The sequence below is a fragment of the Desmodus rotundus genome, chromosome 1, assembly GCF_022682495.2.
Source record: "Desmodus rotundus isolate HL8 chromosome 1, HLdesRot8A.1, whole genome shotgun sequence".
Lineage (NCBI taxonomy): Eukaryota > Metazoa > Chordata > Mammalia > Chiroptera > Phyllostomidae > Desmodus > Desmodus rotundus.
The window spans coordinates 163684159-163697798 of NC_071387.1; the positions used below are offsets into that span (position 1 = coordinate 163684159).

A 13640-nucleotide genomic window follows, 5' to 3' on the forward strand; every position below is an offset into this window, starting at 1 on the left:
TTTTTTTCTCAAAAATTATTTGGAAGCATAATTTTCTCAAAAAAATTTAATTGACTTTGATTTAAAAGATGAATATTCTACCATGTAGCGCTTTAAAGAAGGAAAAGGTTTTATTTATTGATTTTTAGAGAGAGGGGAAAGGATGGAGAGAAACATAGATGTGTTGCCCAACCAGGGGCCTGGCTTGCAACCTAGGCATGTGCCCTGAGTGGGAATCGAACCCGTGACCTTCAAGTTCACAGATGGGTGCTCAGTCTACTGAGCCACACCAGCCAGGGTATACCCTATAGCACTTTTAAAGAAAGAATAGATTATTTTAAAATTTAGGAATGGGAGACCAATGTAATTTATAATCACTCTTAAAAGGAGGAGGATTTAATAATTTAAACTCTGATATGTTAATATTTAGGGTTTTGTTTTTGGTAAATCAACACTTACTGTATAACCTTGGATTTTTTCCTACAGTTTTAATATTAAGGAACTTAAATTGTACTGTTCACTTCTGGTTGCATAATCATTATTAGCCCATAAAACCTGATTCTTTAACTCTTTGTCATATGTGCTTCACTTCTGTAGTTTGGAAATCTGGCTCAGTAAGAATGAGCATAAAACAAATAAGAATATTTATATTAAATCATTAAAGAAAGTAGTAATATTTCTAACTTTAAAATTGCCAATGCTGTCAGCCCCTTTCTCTTCCCTGCTTTTAGAAATAAATGCTATGAAGGAGGTCTCATTTCCTTAAATCTGTGATTATGCTAAGTGAACTAAGCCAGTCAGAGAAACACAAATACCATATGATCTCACTTATATGTGGAATGTAATGAACAAAATAAACTGAGGAACAAAACAGAAACAGAGGCACGGACACATAGAACAGACTGACAGCTTTCAGAGGCAGGGGAATTGTTGGACTGGATGAAACAAGGGAGAAGGGATTAAGAAAAAAAAACATTTATGGTAGGATAATAATAGAGTACATTATGCTGAGTGAAATAAGCCAGTCTCAGAAAGACAAATACCATAAAATTTCACTTTTATGGAGTATTAAAATAGTAAAACTCACAGAATCCTGGAGAAAGTTACTTGCCAGGGGCTGGGGAAAAGGAATATGAGGAGTTACTAATCAGCTGGCATAAAGTTTCAGTTAAACTAGAAGAATTAACTCTGGAGATCTCCCATAAAACATTGTACCTATAGTCAACAATAATGTATTGTACACTTAAAAATTCGTTAACAGGGTAGATATCATGTTAAGTGTTCTTATAAGACAATAAAAAAAAATAGTAGGTGTACTTCTTAGAGTGAGGGCTGTTAAGTTCTGTAGAGGATGAGGGGGAAGCTAAGCTAGGTCAATAACAGGATCATTTTGTGCTTCTGGTTGAGTACCACCACAGTGCTGAGGTCTTTGAAAACCAGGAGGTGGTCTAAAGGAAAAGTAGGGTGAAATTATCTGGAGGGAATGGGAAGGCACCTGGGGAAGGCAGAATAATGCTCTACCTGCAAAGATGTTCAGGTCCAAATGTCCACAACATGTGAATGTGTTACCTTATATGGCAAAAGGGACTTAGCACATGTGGTTAAGATTCTTAAAATGAGATTATTATTCAGTGGACCCAGTGTAATCCAAAGTGTCTTTCTAAGGGAAAGAGGGAGGCCAAGAAAGCCAAATGTCAGAGGTTGGAGTGATGGCACTACTGGAGGGGGGACTTGAGTCCAGGAACACTGACAACCTTTAGAAGTTGGAAAAGGCAATGGAGTTTCCCCTGAACCGCTATAAAGAATTTAATCCCGTAGATGCTTTGATTTTAGCCCATAAAACTCACCTTAACTTCTCACTCCAGGATTTTAAGATGATAAATGTGTGTTGTTTTAAGCCACTAAATTTCTGGAAATCTGCTAACAGCAAAAATGGGGAACCGATATAGCACCAAAGAATAAATAATGCCAAATATATGTTTCAACTATAGCCAGTCTTGCCTCTGCATGTGGATAATTAAAATTATACTTTTTTTTCTTATTTAGGCTAGCTTTAAAATACTATATTTTAAAATTAAAAATTTTGTACTATGGATTCTTTAAATCACACTTAGATTATATTTTAATTTGCATAGTGATTACATATATAACAGTTTAATGTTGTCTACTGGAGTGTAAGTTTGATGAGGGCAGGGTCTATCACTCAACCATACAAAAGGACGAAATCTTACCGTTCATGACAACACGGATGGAGAGGGTACTGGGCCAAGTGAAATAAGTCAGACAGAGAAAGACAAGTACAGTATGGTTTCACTTATGTGTGAAATCTAAAAAAAATAAATGAATGAACAAATAAAACAAATAAACTCATAGATACAGAGAACAGATTGAGGGTTGCCAGATGGGAAAGGAGTTGGGGGAAGAGTGAAAAAGGTGAAAGGGATTAAGAAATACAAATTGGATTTATAAAAATAGTCACAGGGATGTAAAGTGCAACATAGGGAATATTGCAATAACTATGTGTTAAAGTTAGATGGGTCCTAGACTTGCCAGGGTGACCACTTTGTAAGGTACGTAAATGTCTAATCACTATGTTGCACACCTAAACCAATATAATGTGTGTCAACTCTAATTGCAAAATAGAATAAAATGATAATAAGATACCTACCATATGTTAACTGTGAGAAAAAAATAAATATATAATTTTGCAAGCTAAAACATTATGTAGATAATAATTTCTAACTCGCATAAAGAAAGAAGTATATAGTTTCAAATATGTATGTTTAATGATTAGAATGGTAAAAATTTTGCTTGTATTCTGAAAGGGAGCTAGATAAAGTATATTCAGATGAAAAGAGTAACAGAACACAAATCAAGGTACATCCAGTATAATATTAAAATAAACCTTTTTGGTGTATGCCAGGAAAATCTCTACTGTTCATGAGTCCCTACTAATAAAAAATGCCGAAATAATAAGTAAAGGCAATCTTGATATATTTTTTTGGCATCAGTAGCATTTATAGTCATTTATATAAGATTCATTCTATAAGGTCTGGTGCTCTGGCTAGTTATATTACATTTCTATACTGGTGCCACCAGAAACATAACTCAGACCAGAGATTAGCCACTTCATACTAACAACTCAGTCTCAGAACCCCAATTTAAGGATCTGCTTCTTGGAACCACTCCTAGTACTAATTACTGTATTGGTTAAGGCACCAGCAAAAACAGATCAACACACTTGAAAGGGACAATTGAAGAGACTTTAATGAAGGAACTATTTAGAAGGTGTGGGCAGAATTGAGGGAATCCAACAAGGCATGATGTAGCACACTGAAGCTAACAGGCTAGGAGCAGTGGGAAGCCAAATCTAGAGTTGAAGGGAAGGGGTGTGAAGAAGAGTGGGAGCAGTTACCAGACCCTGCAGTGGGAGCCAGTCACAGGAGCTTTTGAAACCTTCAGTAGACCCATGCAAGCACTGCCAAGGAGGCCTGGGAGAAGAGATTCAGGATAGTAAATACTCTCTCCTGCTCGTGCTTCCTGTTGGCTAAACATAGCTGGAAGCCAGGGCAAGGAAGTCTGGTGCCTCTAAGGACACAAAGTTAGCCATGAAAGGCAGAGTGCATCCACAGGGCCAATGGAGTCAGTCCAGCTCATGGCCCCACTCCTTAGGGCTCTGAAGTCCATGCTATTTCTATAGCAATACCTTTCCTACTTCTACTAATTTGAGAGCTATGGTTAAAAGCCAAAGACACTTAAACATTATGGTGATTACATAATCTAATTTCACTTGGTTTTCAACTTAAAGAAGCAGAAATTAGAAAGGGATATCCTAAGCCAGAAGACATTAACAGATGTTAGAAATTAAAGTATACTCATCTACTTAAAATGGATGTTTACACAAAATGTTTTGAAGTACATTCATGGTAGTAGTTTCCACCTAGTCACTTAAGACATATAGAATGCTTTGCTAATTTAAATTTATATTTTACCAAGGATAATACATTTGATGATACATTTGAATTGAATCACACACATTTAATATGAATAATCTCTTTTTCAGAAATAGTTGTTGCTGAAAGTGTGGTGGTTATTAAGAAGTTACTACAAATGCAACCTGCACAACATAGTGAAATTATTAAACATATGGCCAAACTTTTGGACAGTATCACTGTGAGTACCAGTTAAGATATCTTTGCTGAATTATTTTGAATTGTACTCAGTAAATTATAGTTTTGTTCAAATAAATGGGGATCCTAAAGTATAATGGTTAAGAGAACTGAACTGCACGGGTTCAAATCCTGATTCTAAGACTTTAAGCTGTTGTGGAAGGGAATTACAAATCTGAAAAAGGGGAAGGGTACAGTGAATAATGCTTCAGCGTTGGATTAGAATTGGTCAGTGTGAACTCCATGGGTTTTTATATAGCTATGTAGATGTCTGTGAGTGTAGATATTCATGGGTGTGTACACACATTAGTATGTATACATGTGAATGTGCATATGAGTGTACAAACATCTGTGTCCCAAGGCTGTCCTTTGAGAAGGCCTATGTGGAATAATACCCCAGTACCAGTGAGCATACCTAGTGTGCAGATCTTGTTTTGTTTTAATTGAGGTATAATTTCATACTATAAAACTTACCTTTTAAAAGTATATAATTCAGTGGTTTTTGGTATATTCATTAAGGTTATGCAACCAACACCACCATGTAATTCCAGAACATTTTCATCATTCCTAAAAAAAAGAGTTTCACACCTCAAACTTCTAATTTTTTGCTCTAGTCCTTGATAACCATCAATCTACTTTCTGTCTCTATGGATTTCTTATTCTGGACAATTTATGTAAATGTAATCAGGCAGTCGGTTGGCTTTTGTGTCTGGCTTCTTTCATTTAGCATGATTTTCATTTAGCAAGGTTCATGAAAATGTAGAATGTAGTACTGAGTCCATGTTTATACATTAAAATACTCCATGCTTCACATCTGTACACTTGCGGTAGTAGAATAACCTGTTTTGTAAGTATTGCGTTAGTTAACATTTGTAAAGCTCTTAGAACATTGCCTGGTACATAGAAGTACTGCATGTTAGCTGTTACTAATATCTATGTCCTATTTCATTCTCTTCTGCCCTTTAAAACTAAAGCTTTTGAAATGATTATCTCAATTTTATTTCCCTACTTGACACTACTCAACACATCACAGTCTGATTTTGATTCCCACTTTTTCCAAGGTCAATATCTCCCTCTTACTAAATCCCGTGGATAATTTGCTCTCCATATCTTTCTTGATCTTTTCTTAACATTTGATTTCACTAACCACTTCTTCCCTTTTGAAACATTCAATGGCTTTGTCTGGTTTTTCCTTCAAACTCTTCTCCATTGTGTTTGCCTTCTACTTTGCCTGTTCCTTGAATGTTAAAGTTTGACAGTTAATATTCTGTAACTGAAAGGGCTATATTTTAGGAGAGGAGTATATTGTTTCCCTCTTTAAAGATTGGGTAATCTGTACTGTTAGCCTGTTCAGAGGGATGATATTTCTATAGCTAAAGGTAATGGATGGCAAGCTTTGGGGCCTACCAGTCAGGACCAATTTTTAATGTCTCTGATGGTGAAATTTCCTTTCCCTCAGGGTGTTATTAAAGCTTTCAGAGTAGTTATACATTTATCTTAAAGCTGAGAATAAGACTCACAGGAGTCACTTACCGTCTGAGCTTCTACCACATCTCTCACCAGAGAATTCCTTTGTCTTCATATCTACTCCTATTGATTAATTATCAAAGTCAGGACTTCTCATAAAGATTGTATATGAGATGTAGGGCTTACGAGTGGATTTGAAAACTAGATGCCTTGGGTTCAAATTTAGTCTCCACATTTTACAAGCTTTGTGAACTTAAGCAAGTTATTTGACTTTTATGTTCCAACTTTTTCATCTGTAAAATGGGAACAGTAGTACTAATAACTTTACTTATGTGCTTAGTGTAAGGTGTTATTATGATGATGGCTGTATTTAATGTTTTTGAAGAAGACAAACTTGATGAGGCTTAAATTTCGTAAGCAGCCTTGTAGCCCCTTTTATATTTTATTTATTTAACAGAAATCCTGTAATATAAATCATATGCCAGGTACTATTTTAAGTATCTAAAAATAAAAATCATTAATTTTAATAACAATTCTGCATGGTAGATCCTACTAGCATTCCCATTTTAGATACAATTTCCGTGGTAGGGGGTGGTATTTTTATTTTTGTTTTTGTCAGAAGATAATCTTACTGAAATGTAAAAGTATGTTGGAAATTACAAATTCACAAAGGGAAAAAAGGAAACAAATGTAAAATAAATAATATATTTCTAAAAAAAAGTAATAGAGTTATAAGATGGAAGAGTAAAAATCAAATGTATCCTTCCCTAACTATGAATGGAGTGAATTCTTTCATTAAAAGACAGACTTTGAATCCTGGCTGGTGTGGTTGGAGAATTGTCCAGTAACCAAAACATTTCAGGTTCAGTTCCCAGTCAGGGCACATACCTAGGTTGCAGGTTCGGTTCCTGGTTCCAGGACATTCAGTCCCCAGTCTGGGTCTGTATGGGAGACAGCCAATCAATGCTTCTCTCTCACATCCATATTTCTCTATCCCTTCCTATTTCTCTATAAAGCAGTGAAAAAATATCCTTGGGTGAGGATTAAAAAAAAGACTTTTAAATTGACATTAAAAAAAGCTAGCTACAGTCCATTTATAATTAAAATACCTTAATCAGTGTGATGAAGGTTGAAAATAAGGTGGGAAAAGAGGTAGATACTAAGTGAACATGAACAAGGAAGTGAGATTTAAAACTGATTAAAAGCATTTAACAAGACAAAAAAGAATATCATAAAGTGAGAAATAGGCCAATTTACAAAGAAACCAAGAGGCATAAACCTATATACACAAAAATATGACAGCCAAATAAATATGTAAAAGAAAAGCCTGTAGGAAATGTAAGGACGAATACAGCATACAGTTTTGGTGGGTGACTTTAGTGTAGTTCTCTCATATAAGACATACCTAGGAGATTTTAAGGAAGGTGTAGACTTAAGTAGGGACATAGAGAAATTAAATAATAGACTGAATGCTTGATTTAGTAAATATAGCTAAAAGCTTATATGTCTTGAACAGATAATACCCACTTTTGTGGGTATATCCCTAGAAAATTATACTTGGATATAAGTAAACTTAAAAGATTTAAGTTTTAATTAGAATTAAATAATTTAAGAGCATACCAGACCTGTTCTGAAGTAAGAAAATACACTTTCAGAACAAAGAAAAAGTTGAGAGAAAAAATACAAGCTCTCCATGAAACACAGAAAACGAGAACACTTCATTCCAAAATGTGTGGGATGTGGCTATAACTGCCACCATTTTAAAAGTAAGAAGACCACAAAGATGCTCAGCATCACTAGCCATCAGAGAGATGCAAATTAAAAACACAATGAGGTACCATCTCACACCAGTCAGAGTGGCCAACATAAACAAATCCACAAACAAATGTTGGAGAGGATGCGGAGAAAAGGGAACCCTAGTGCACTGTTGGTGGAAATGCAGACTGGTGAGGCCACTGTGGAAAACAGTATGGAATTTCCTCAGAAAACTAAAAATGGAACTGCCCTTTGACCCAGCAATTCCGCTGCTGGGATTATACCCTAAGAACCCTGAAACACCAATCCAAAAGAACCTATGCACCCCAATGTTCATAGCAGCACAATTTACAATAGCCAAGTACTGGAAGCAACCTAAGTGCCCATCAGCAAACGAGTGGATCCAAAAACTATGGTATATTTACACAATGGAATTCTACGCAGCAGAGCGAAAGAAGGAGCTTATACCTTTTGCAACAGCATGGATGGAACTGGAGAGCATTATGCTAAGTGAAGTAAGCCAGGCGGTGAGGGACAAAGACCATATGATCTCACCTTTAACTGGAACATAATCAATAGAAGAAAAAAGGAAACAAAATATAACCAGAGACATTGAAGTTAAGAACAATCTAACAATGGTCAGGGGGGAGTGGGGAAGGGACAGTGAGGAGAGGGGATTACAGGAACTACTATAAAGGACACATGGACAAAATTAAGGGGGAGGGTAGAGGTCAGGGAGGGAGGGGGTTCAGCTGGGTTGGGGTGGAGGGATGGGGAGAAAAGGCACACAACTGTAATTGAATAACAATAAAAAATTAAAATTAAAAAAAGACCAGAAATTTTTTAAAAAAATTGTATTTGACCTAAGGAATTTGAAAATGAACAATGAATCAAAGCATAAAACCTAAGTGGGACCAAAGTTAATTCTGTAAAATGGAATATCAAAAAAAAGGTAGTTGAAATTGATAAATATATCTTAAGTCTGGTCCTTTGGAAAGATAAAATAGTAAACCCGTCCTTATTATAAGGTAAAGAGAGAAAACAAAAATAGACAAATTGGGAATGTGATATAGGAGAGATTAAAATAATTTTAAGAAAACTATATGCTATTCTATTGCAAAAACTTGAACTTTTGGAAAATGAAAAGGTAATGAGTTGTTACTATTAACATTCTCTGAGAAAGCTGAAGAGCTAGCTTGAAGTGAGACAAGGCAAGACAGTTTGTGATGCAGAACCCTAAAAATGGTCAGAGATTGGAGACACAAGTTACTCAGCAAGAAGGTGACGAGGGATGTAGCAGACAATAGCTTCACAATCATGAAAGGGACGTGATTGAATCATTAGAATCTATGATCCACACAGTCAAAAGAGTTACTCACCTATGAGCAATAGCCACATGGAAAAGAAAGCAGGGCTTTATTAGTCTCATCAGGTACCTGATGACTCTTAAATGTGGGCAAGTGATTCCAAAATGGGAGGCATAACCTGAGAGCCTTAAATGAGAGCTCTTTATTCCTGAATCTCTGCTTATTTCATACTAAATCCAAGGAGGCTATCTTAAACCACTGAGACGTTAGAGCCAATCTGGCCAGTGACAGAGGACCAGAGGGACAGTAATGAGCATGTTTTTCCTCAGTGCCTAAGCCAGAATCCTGGGCTCATCTACCCTCTGGGAAGAGGGGGAACAGAAGTGATAGCCAGACCTCTTTCCCCCTTGGCCACCTATTTATTCATAAAACAAGAGATGAAAGGAAGTGGGAAAATGCCCCATCAGGTGTGGGTGCAAGAGTGGCAAGAGGAGGAGCTATGCCTGCCCTGAGAGGGCTGGCTTCCGGGATGCTGCAGGGGGCTGTAAGGGAGCCACTGCACAAAGTGGCAGAAGAACAGACAAAAGGAGTAAGCCTTTATTTGGTTAATGAGTAATTAGGCCCCCTGAGGTGATGTTTTTTGACTCCATGATATACATGCAGTCTGGGAGCAGGAACTGGTCTTCTTGCCCCCTTGATTCATATTTTTGCTAGTATAGCACACTGTTTTTGTCTGTCTAGCGGCTGTGGTGAACTCTGCGTTCAGAATTGGAGTTCCAGTCCCAGTTCCACCACTGACAAGCTCTGAGATGTTGGGCAAGTTTTTTAGCCCCTTTGTGCCAGGTTTCCTCATGTGTCTTATCAACGGGGGGTAATGGTAGAGCCTGCTCCCAAAGGCTTTTGTGATAACTGACTGAGACGAAATGGGTAAAGTACTTAAAAACAGTGCCAGGCATCTGGTAAGAGTACAATACGTATTAGCTATGTAATTTTTTTTAAGGAGTATAGATTTTATTGTATTCAAGACTTTTCATTTTATTTGTTATTTAGTAAGTAGATAGTTGAAAATATTAAAACTAAAATTCAAATTAATTCTACTTTTAAGTTCATTCAAATTGAATAGATTTATGTTGATAGTACAATCAGCTTATATGTTCTGATTGTGAACATATTTGGAGTATCTTTCATTTGTAGTAAATACTGCTTTTGGAGCAAAGTTCTTCCAGAATAAAATGCATATTACCAGAGGATTGTTTTAACAGGGTTCCACATAATGTTTAATGGGACAGACAAAGATTTCATGTCATAAAGGAACAGCTGAAATACGTTATTCTGTACTCAATATCTCAGTAGTGAGTAATACTGAAGTAGCACGTTCTGTACTCCTTGCCCAGGTGCCTCACGGAACGCCTGCAAGTTAACTACACTTGCTGTCTGACCCCAGTTTAATTCAGACTTGTTTTAATGCATATTGAGTCCAGATACAGAATATTGGATCATTTGTTGTTGTATGCAGTTTATTTAGATGTCTACTCATTTTACCTTTGACAAATTTAAATAAATAAAATTGATGTTTTTGTAGGATTTACTTTATCCTGTTGCACTGTGCAGTGGGCTGGTGTTGAAATACAATAGCTTTTAAATTGAACTGCTTACAGAGTGATCTGTAAAATCTTTTTAGATATCTTTCTTAACTGCTGTGGTCAACTAGGAATCATTATTTGTTTTTGCAGCCAAGTTAATGGGTTAAAATGGAAGTAGAAACTGCCTTCTGGTAGAAGGTTTAAAAAATGCACTTAACCACTTGCTCACAGATTTATAATTTAAAAAATCAGTCAAATTCATTTACAATCTAGTTTGTCCTTGAAAATTTGAAAAACAGAGGTTCATAGTGAAAGTATTATATGATCTGCATACATGTGTGTGTTAGTTTGGCCTTTAGTTCAGTGCGTCTGTATATTCTGTGGTTGAAAAGACCACAAACAAAACATGGACAGTTTTCTTGCTCTTTTGTCACTTGCTTCAAATCTTTGAACATAGTGGCTATGGATTCATAATATCAGTGGCATACAAATGAGAGTCTTAAAACTTAAATTGGATAGAAAGGGAGGGCAGAAATCAGAAAATCTTAGGAATCTATTTTCCTCCAAATGCACGAAAACATTGGATTCATCAGTTGCCTAAGCTTTTTAACAAAATGCCATCACCAAAAATTTTGTATAAATGTATTTACATTGATGTTATTTCTTGTGGAGAAGTTTTCTAAGTTTTCAAAATATTTTCTTGATTTTATGACCTCTGAATATTATCCTGCCCTCCAACACCACCACTACCTTGAGATTTTCATTGTGAGCACTAGAATTTATTGATTTTTAAATTTTTCAGTGAGTTGTGTTTTAAATCTATGTATTATGAGTCTTTAGTGTTTATATTAACTTCAGTATATTAATGAATAGGAATAGAAACAATTTCCTAAACCTTTTTGGGATTGTCTTTTTGATTGCAGAATTATCAATGTGTTACTAGAAGAAATTTACTAAGCGGGGTAATAGATTATTATAGGTCATAGAATTCTAATTTTTATACTAGCAATGTGTAATAAAATATTTAAGAAAAACAAATCTAGCATAACTGAAATCTGAAGTTGCCCATATATTCTTATTTAGAGGTATCTTCTTTATGGCAGACAACTTGAATTGCTTCATCCTGGAAAATTTAATGTACCACTCAATTACTGTTCTTTAGCTCAATTTAAAATAATAGATTGAAGTAAGGTCTTAATGCAGTGTAACCTTTGGAACATGAGAAATAACCTCTTTCTTTCTAGAAATTAGTATACATACAGTAAGGATATCAGTTTTATCATACTGCATGAATGGATTTGTAATAGCATTTAGTATTATACTTAGTAATTATACTTATTACATAAATATGCTGATTTCTTCTTGCTTGCTAAACTTATTCTAATATTAATTTAAAGATGATGCTGTTATTGTAATGTTTGGAAATATATACTTCGATTTTAAAGCTTTTTTGATGACCTCATTCTTATTCTGGTGAGCAACCCAACTTAGGGGTGTCTTAATAATTTTATATTATTTCATAAAATGGGTGTTTTGTAAGTATTTGTGATAGTGGATATTGTGATAAAATTGTAGCTGTGCAAAGGTCCTCATCCTCACTTTCTTCTTCAACAACAGTCATATGTACTGCTAAGAAAATATAATGAAAATATTAGGACTTTATTTGAGGAATTGGAAAAGGACTTCTTAAAAAGAATGTTATCTCTTACTGTGATGTTACCTCTTAATGATAGTTACTGGCTTTTTCATTTCTTATAAAATGCAAATTTTCCACACTAGGTGAAAATGTTCTCAGAAACTAATTTACACACCCCTTCAAATTTTGTTTTTGAATAGGAGATAATACAAATAAGCAGGTAGTAATAAAACTAATGTACATACTCTGAAATGATGGTCTTAATGGTGCTGATGGAAGGTTTCCAATTTGCAGCAAAGCAATAATTTTTAAGAAACAAATTATGTTGGCATGTACGTTATTAAAGATATGTAATGCCAAAATGCAATATTGGACATATTTATTTTATCTCTATTTCTTTTGTTGATGACCAAATAATAGACCAAGATTAATAATTTTATAAGCCAAATCTTGATCATCTTACAATTTTTATATATTCCCAGTGTTGTAGATGCAAATACATAGAAGACATAACAGTTTTGATTTGGAATCATAGTCTCCAGAAGATCTGTTCCTTTTCCGTATTACCCGTGATTTTCAAAACATGGTTTGCAGACCACCTGTGTCAGGAATCCTCTGTGATGCTTCATAAAATGAATTCCTGGGCCCCACCGCAGAACTACTATCTTAGTGCTGATACCAGAACCCTGCAGTTTTAATAAGAATCCTAGATTATTTTTATGGGCATCAAGGTTTGTAAATTAATGCCCTAGAGCAGAGGTCCGCAAACTTTTTTTGTGAACTGCTAGATAGTAATATTTTCAGCCTTATGGACTTTGTTGCAACTATTCACCTCTGCTGTTAAAGCACATCAGCGACAATAATACATAAACAAATGGGCACACCAGCCGGGTTCAGCCCAAGAATTTGCAGATCTCTGATAGAATCAAGATTCTTGACCAATGATTTTTCCTCCGTGAATCTTTTCTAAGGCATTATCTCTGAAATCAGTATTGTGATTTCCTATGTTTTTATTTTTTGAAAACTAAAGAAAATCCGTAAATATAGGAGCTCTTCCTGGATAGACATCAAATTAATAGATGTAACACCTTGGTAATATTTAAAGACTTTTCTATGTTAATATTAAGGAGAGTGTGATTATCTTATTTATAACCATATAATCTGCTTCTAATACTAGGTTCCTGTGGCTAGAGCAAGTATTCTTTGGCTAATTGGAGAAAACTGTGAACGAGTTCCTAAAATTGCCCCTGATGTTTTGAGGAAGATGGCTAAAAGCTTCACGAGTGAAGATGATTTGGTAAAGCTTCAGATTTTAAATCTGGGAGCAAAGTTGTATTTGACCAACTCCAAACAGGTAAGAGGCTAATTCTTACAAACTTCTGCCTACTTTCTTCTTTGCTCTGATGAAGCAACAAGTCTGTTCATGCACTAGTATTCATTTAGCAATTAGTATCTGGGTGTCTCTTTTTAAAATTTTTTAATTGTATCTTTTCCATTACCATTTATCCCCCTTATACCTTCCTTGCCACTGCAATCACCACACTATTGTCCATTCCATAAGTCCTTTTCCTTTTTGCTCAATTCCTTTACCTGCTAAACACCCCCTACCCAGAGCCGTTGCCTGCTCTCTATCTATGAGTCTGTCCCTATTTTCCTTGTTTATTCAGTTTGTTCATTAGGATCCACATATGAGTGAAATCATATGGTATTTGTCTTTCTCTGACTGGCTTATTTCATTTAGCAT

General features: G+C 35.3%; 1 protein-coding gene across 2 annotated transcripts in view; it reads left to right on the forward strand.

The window, feature by feature from the left end:
* Positions 1-13640, forward strand: part of AP3B1 (adaptor related protein complex 3 subunit beta 1) — a 243083-nt gene that overhangs the window by 105424 nt on the left and 124019 nt on the right. For both annotated transcript variants that reach the window (XM_045197878.3, XM_024563519.3), the window contains exons 14-15: positions 4043-4152; positions 13074-13250. In XM_045197878.3, the coding sequence (XP_045053813.2) occupies positions 4043-4152; positions 13074-13250 (287 nt within the window). The remainder of the gene's footprint in view (positions 1-4042; positions 4153-13073; positions 13251-13640) is intronic.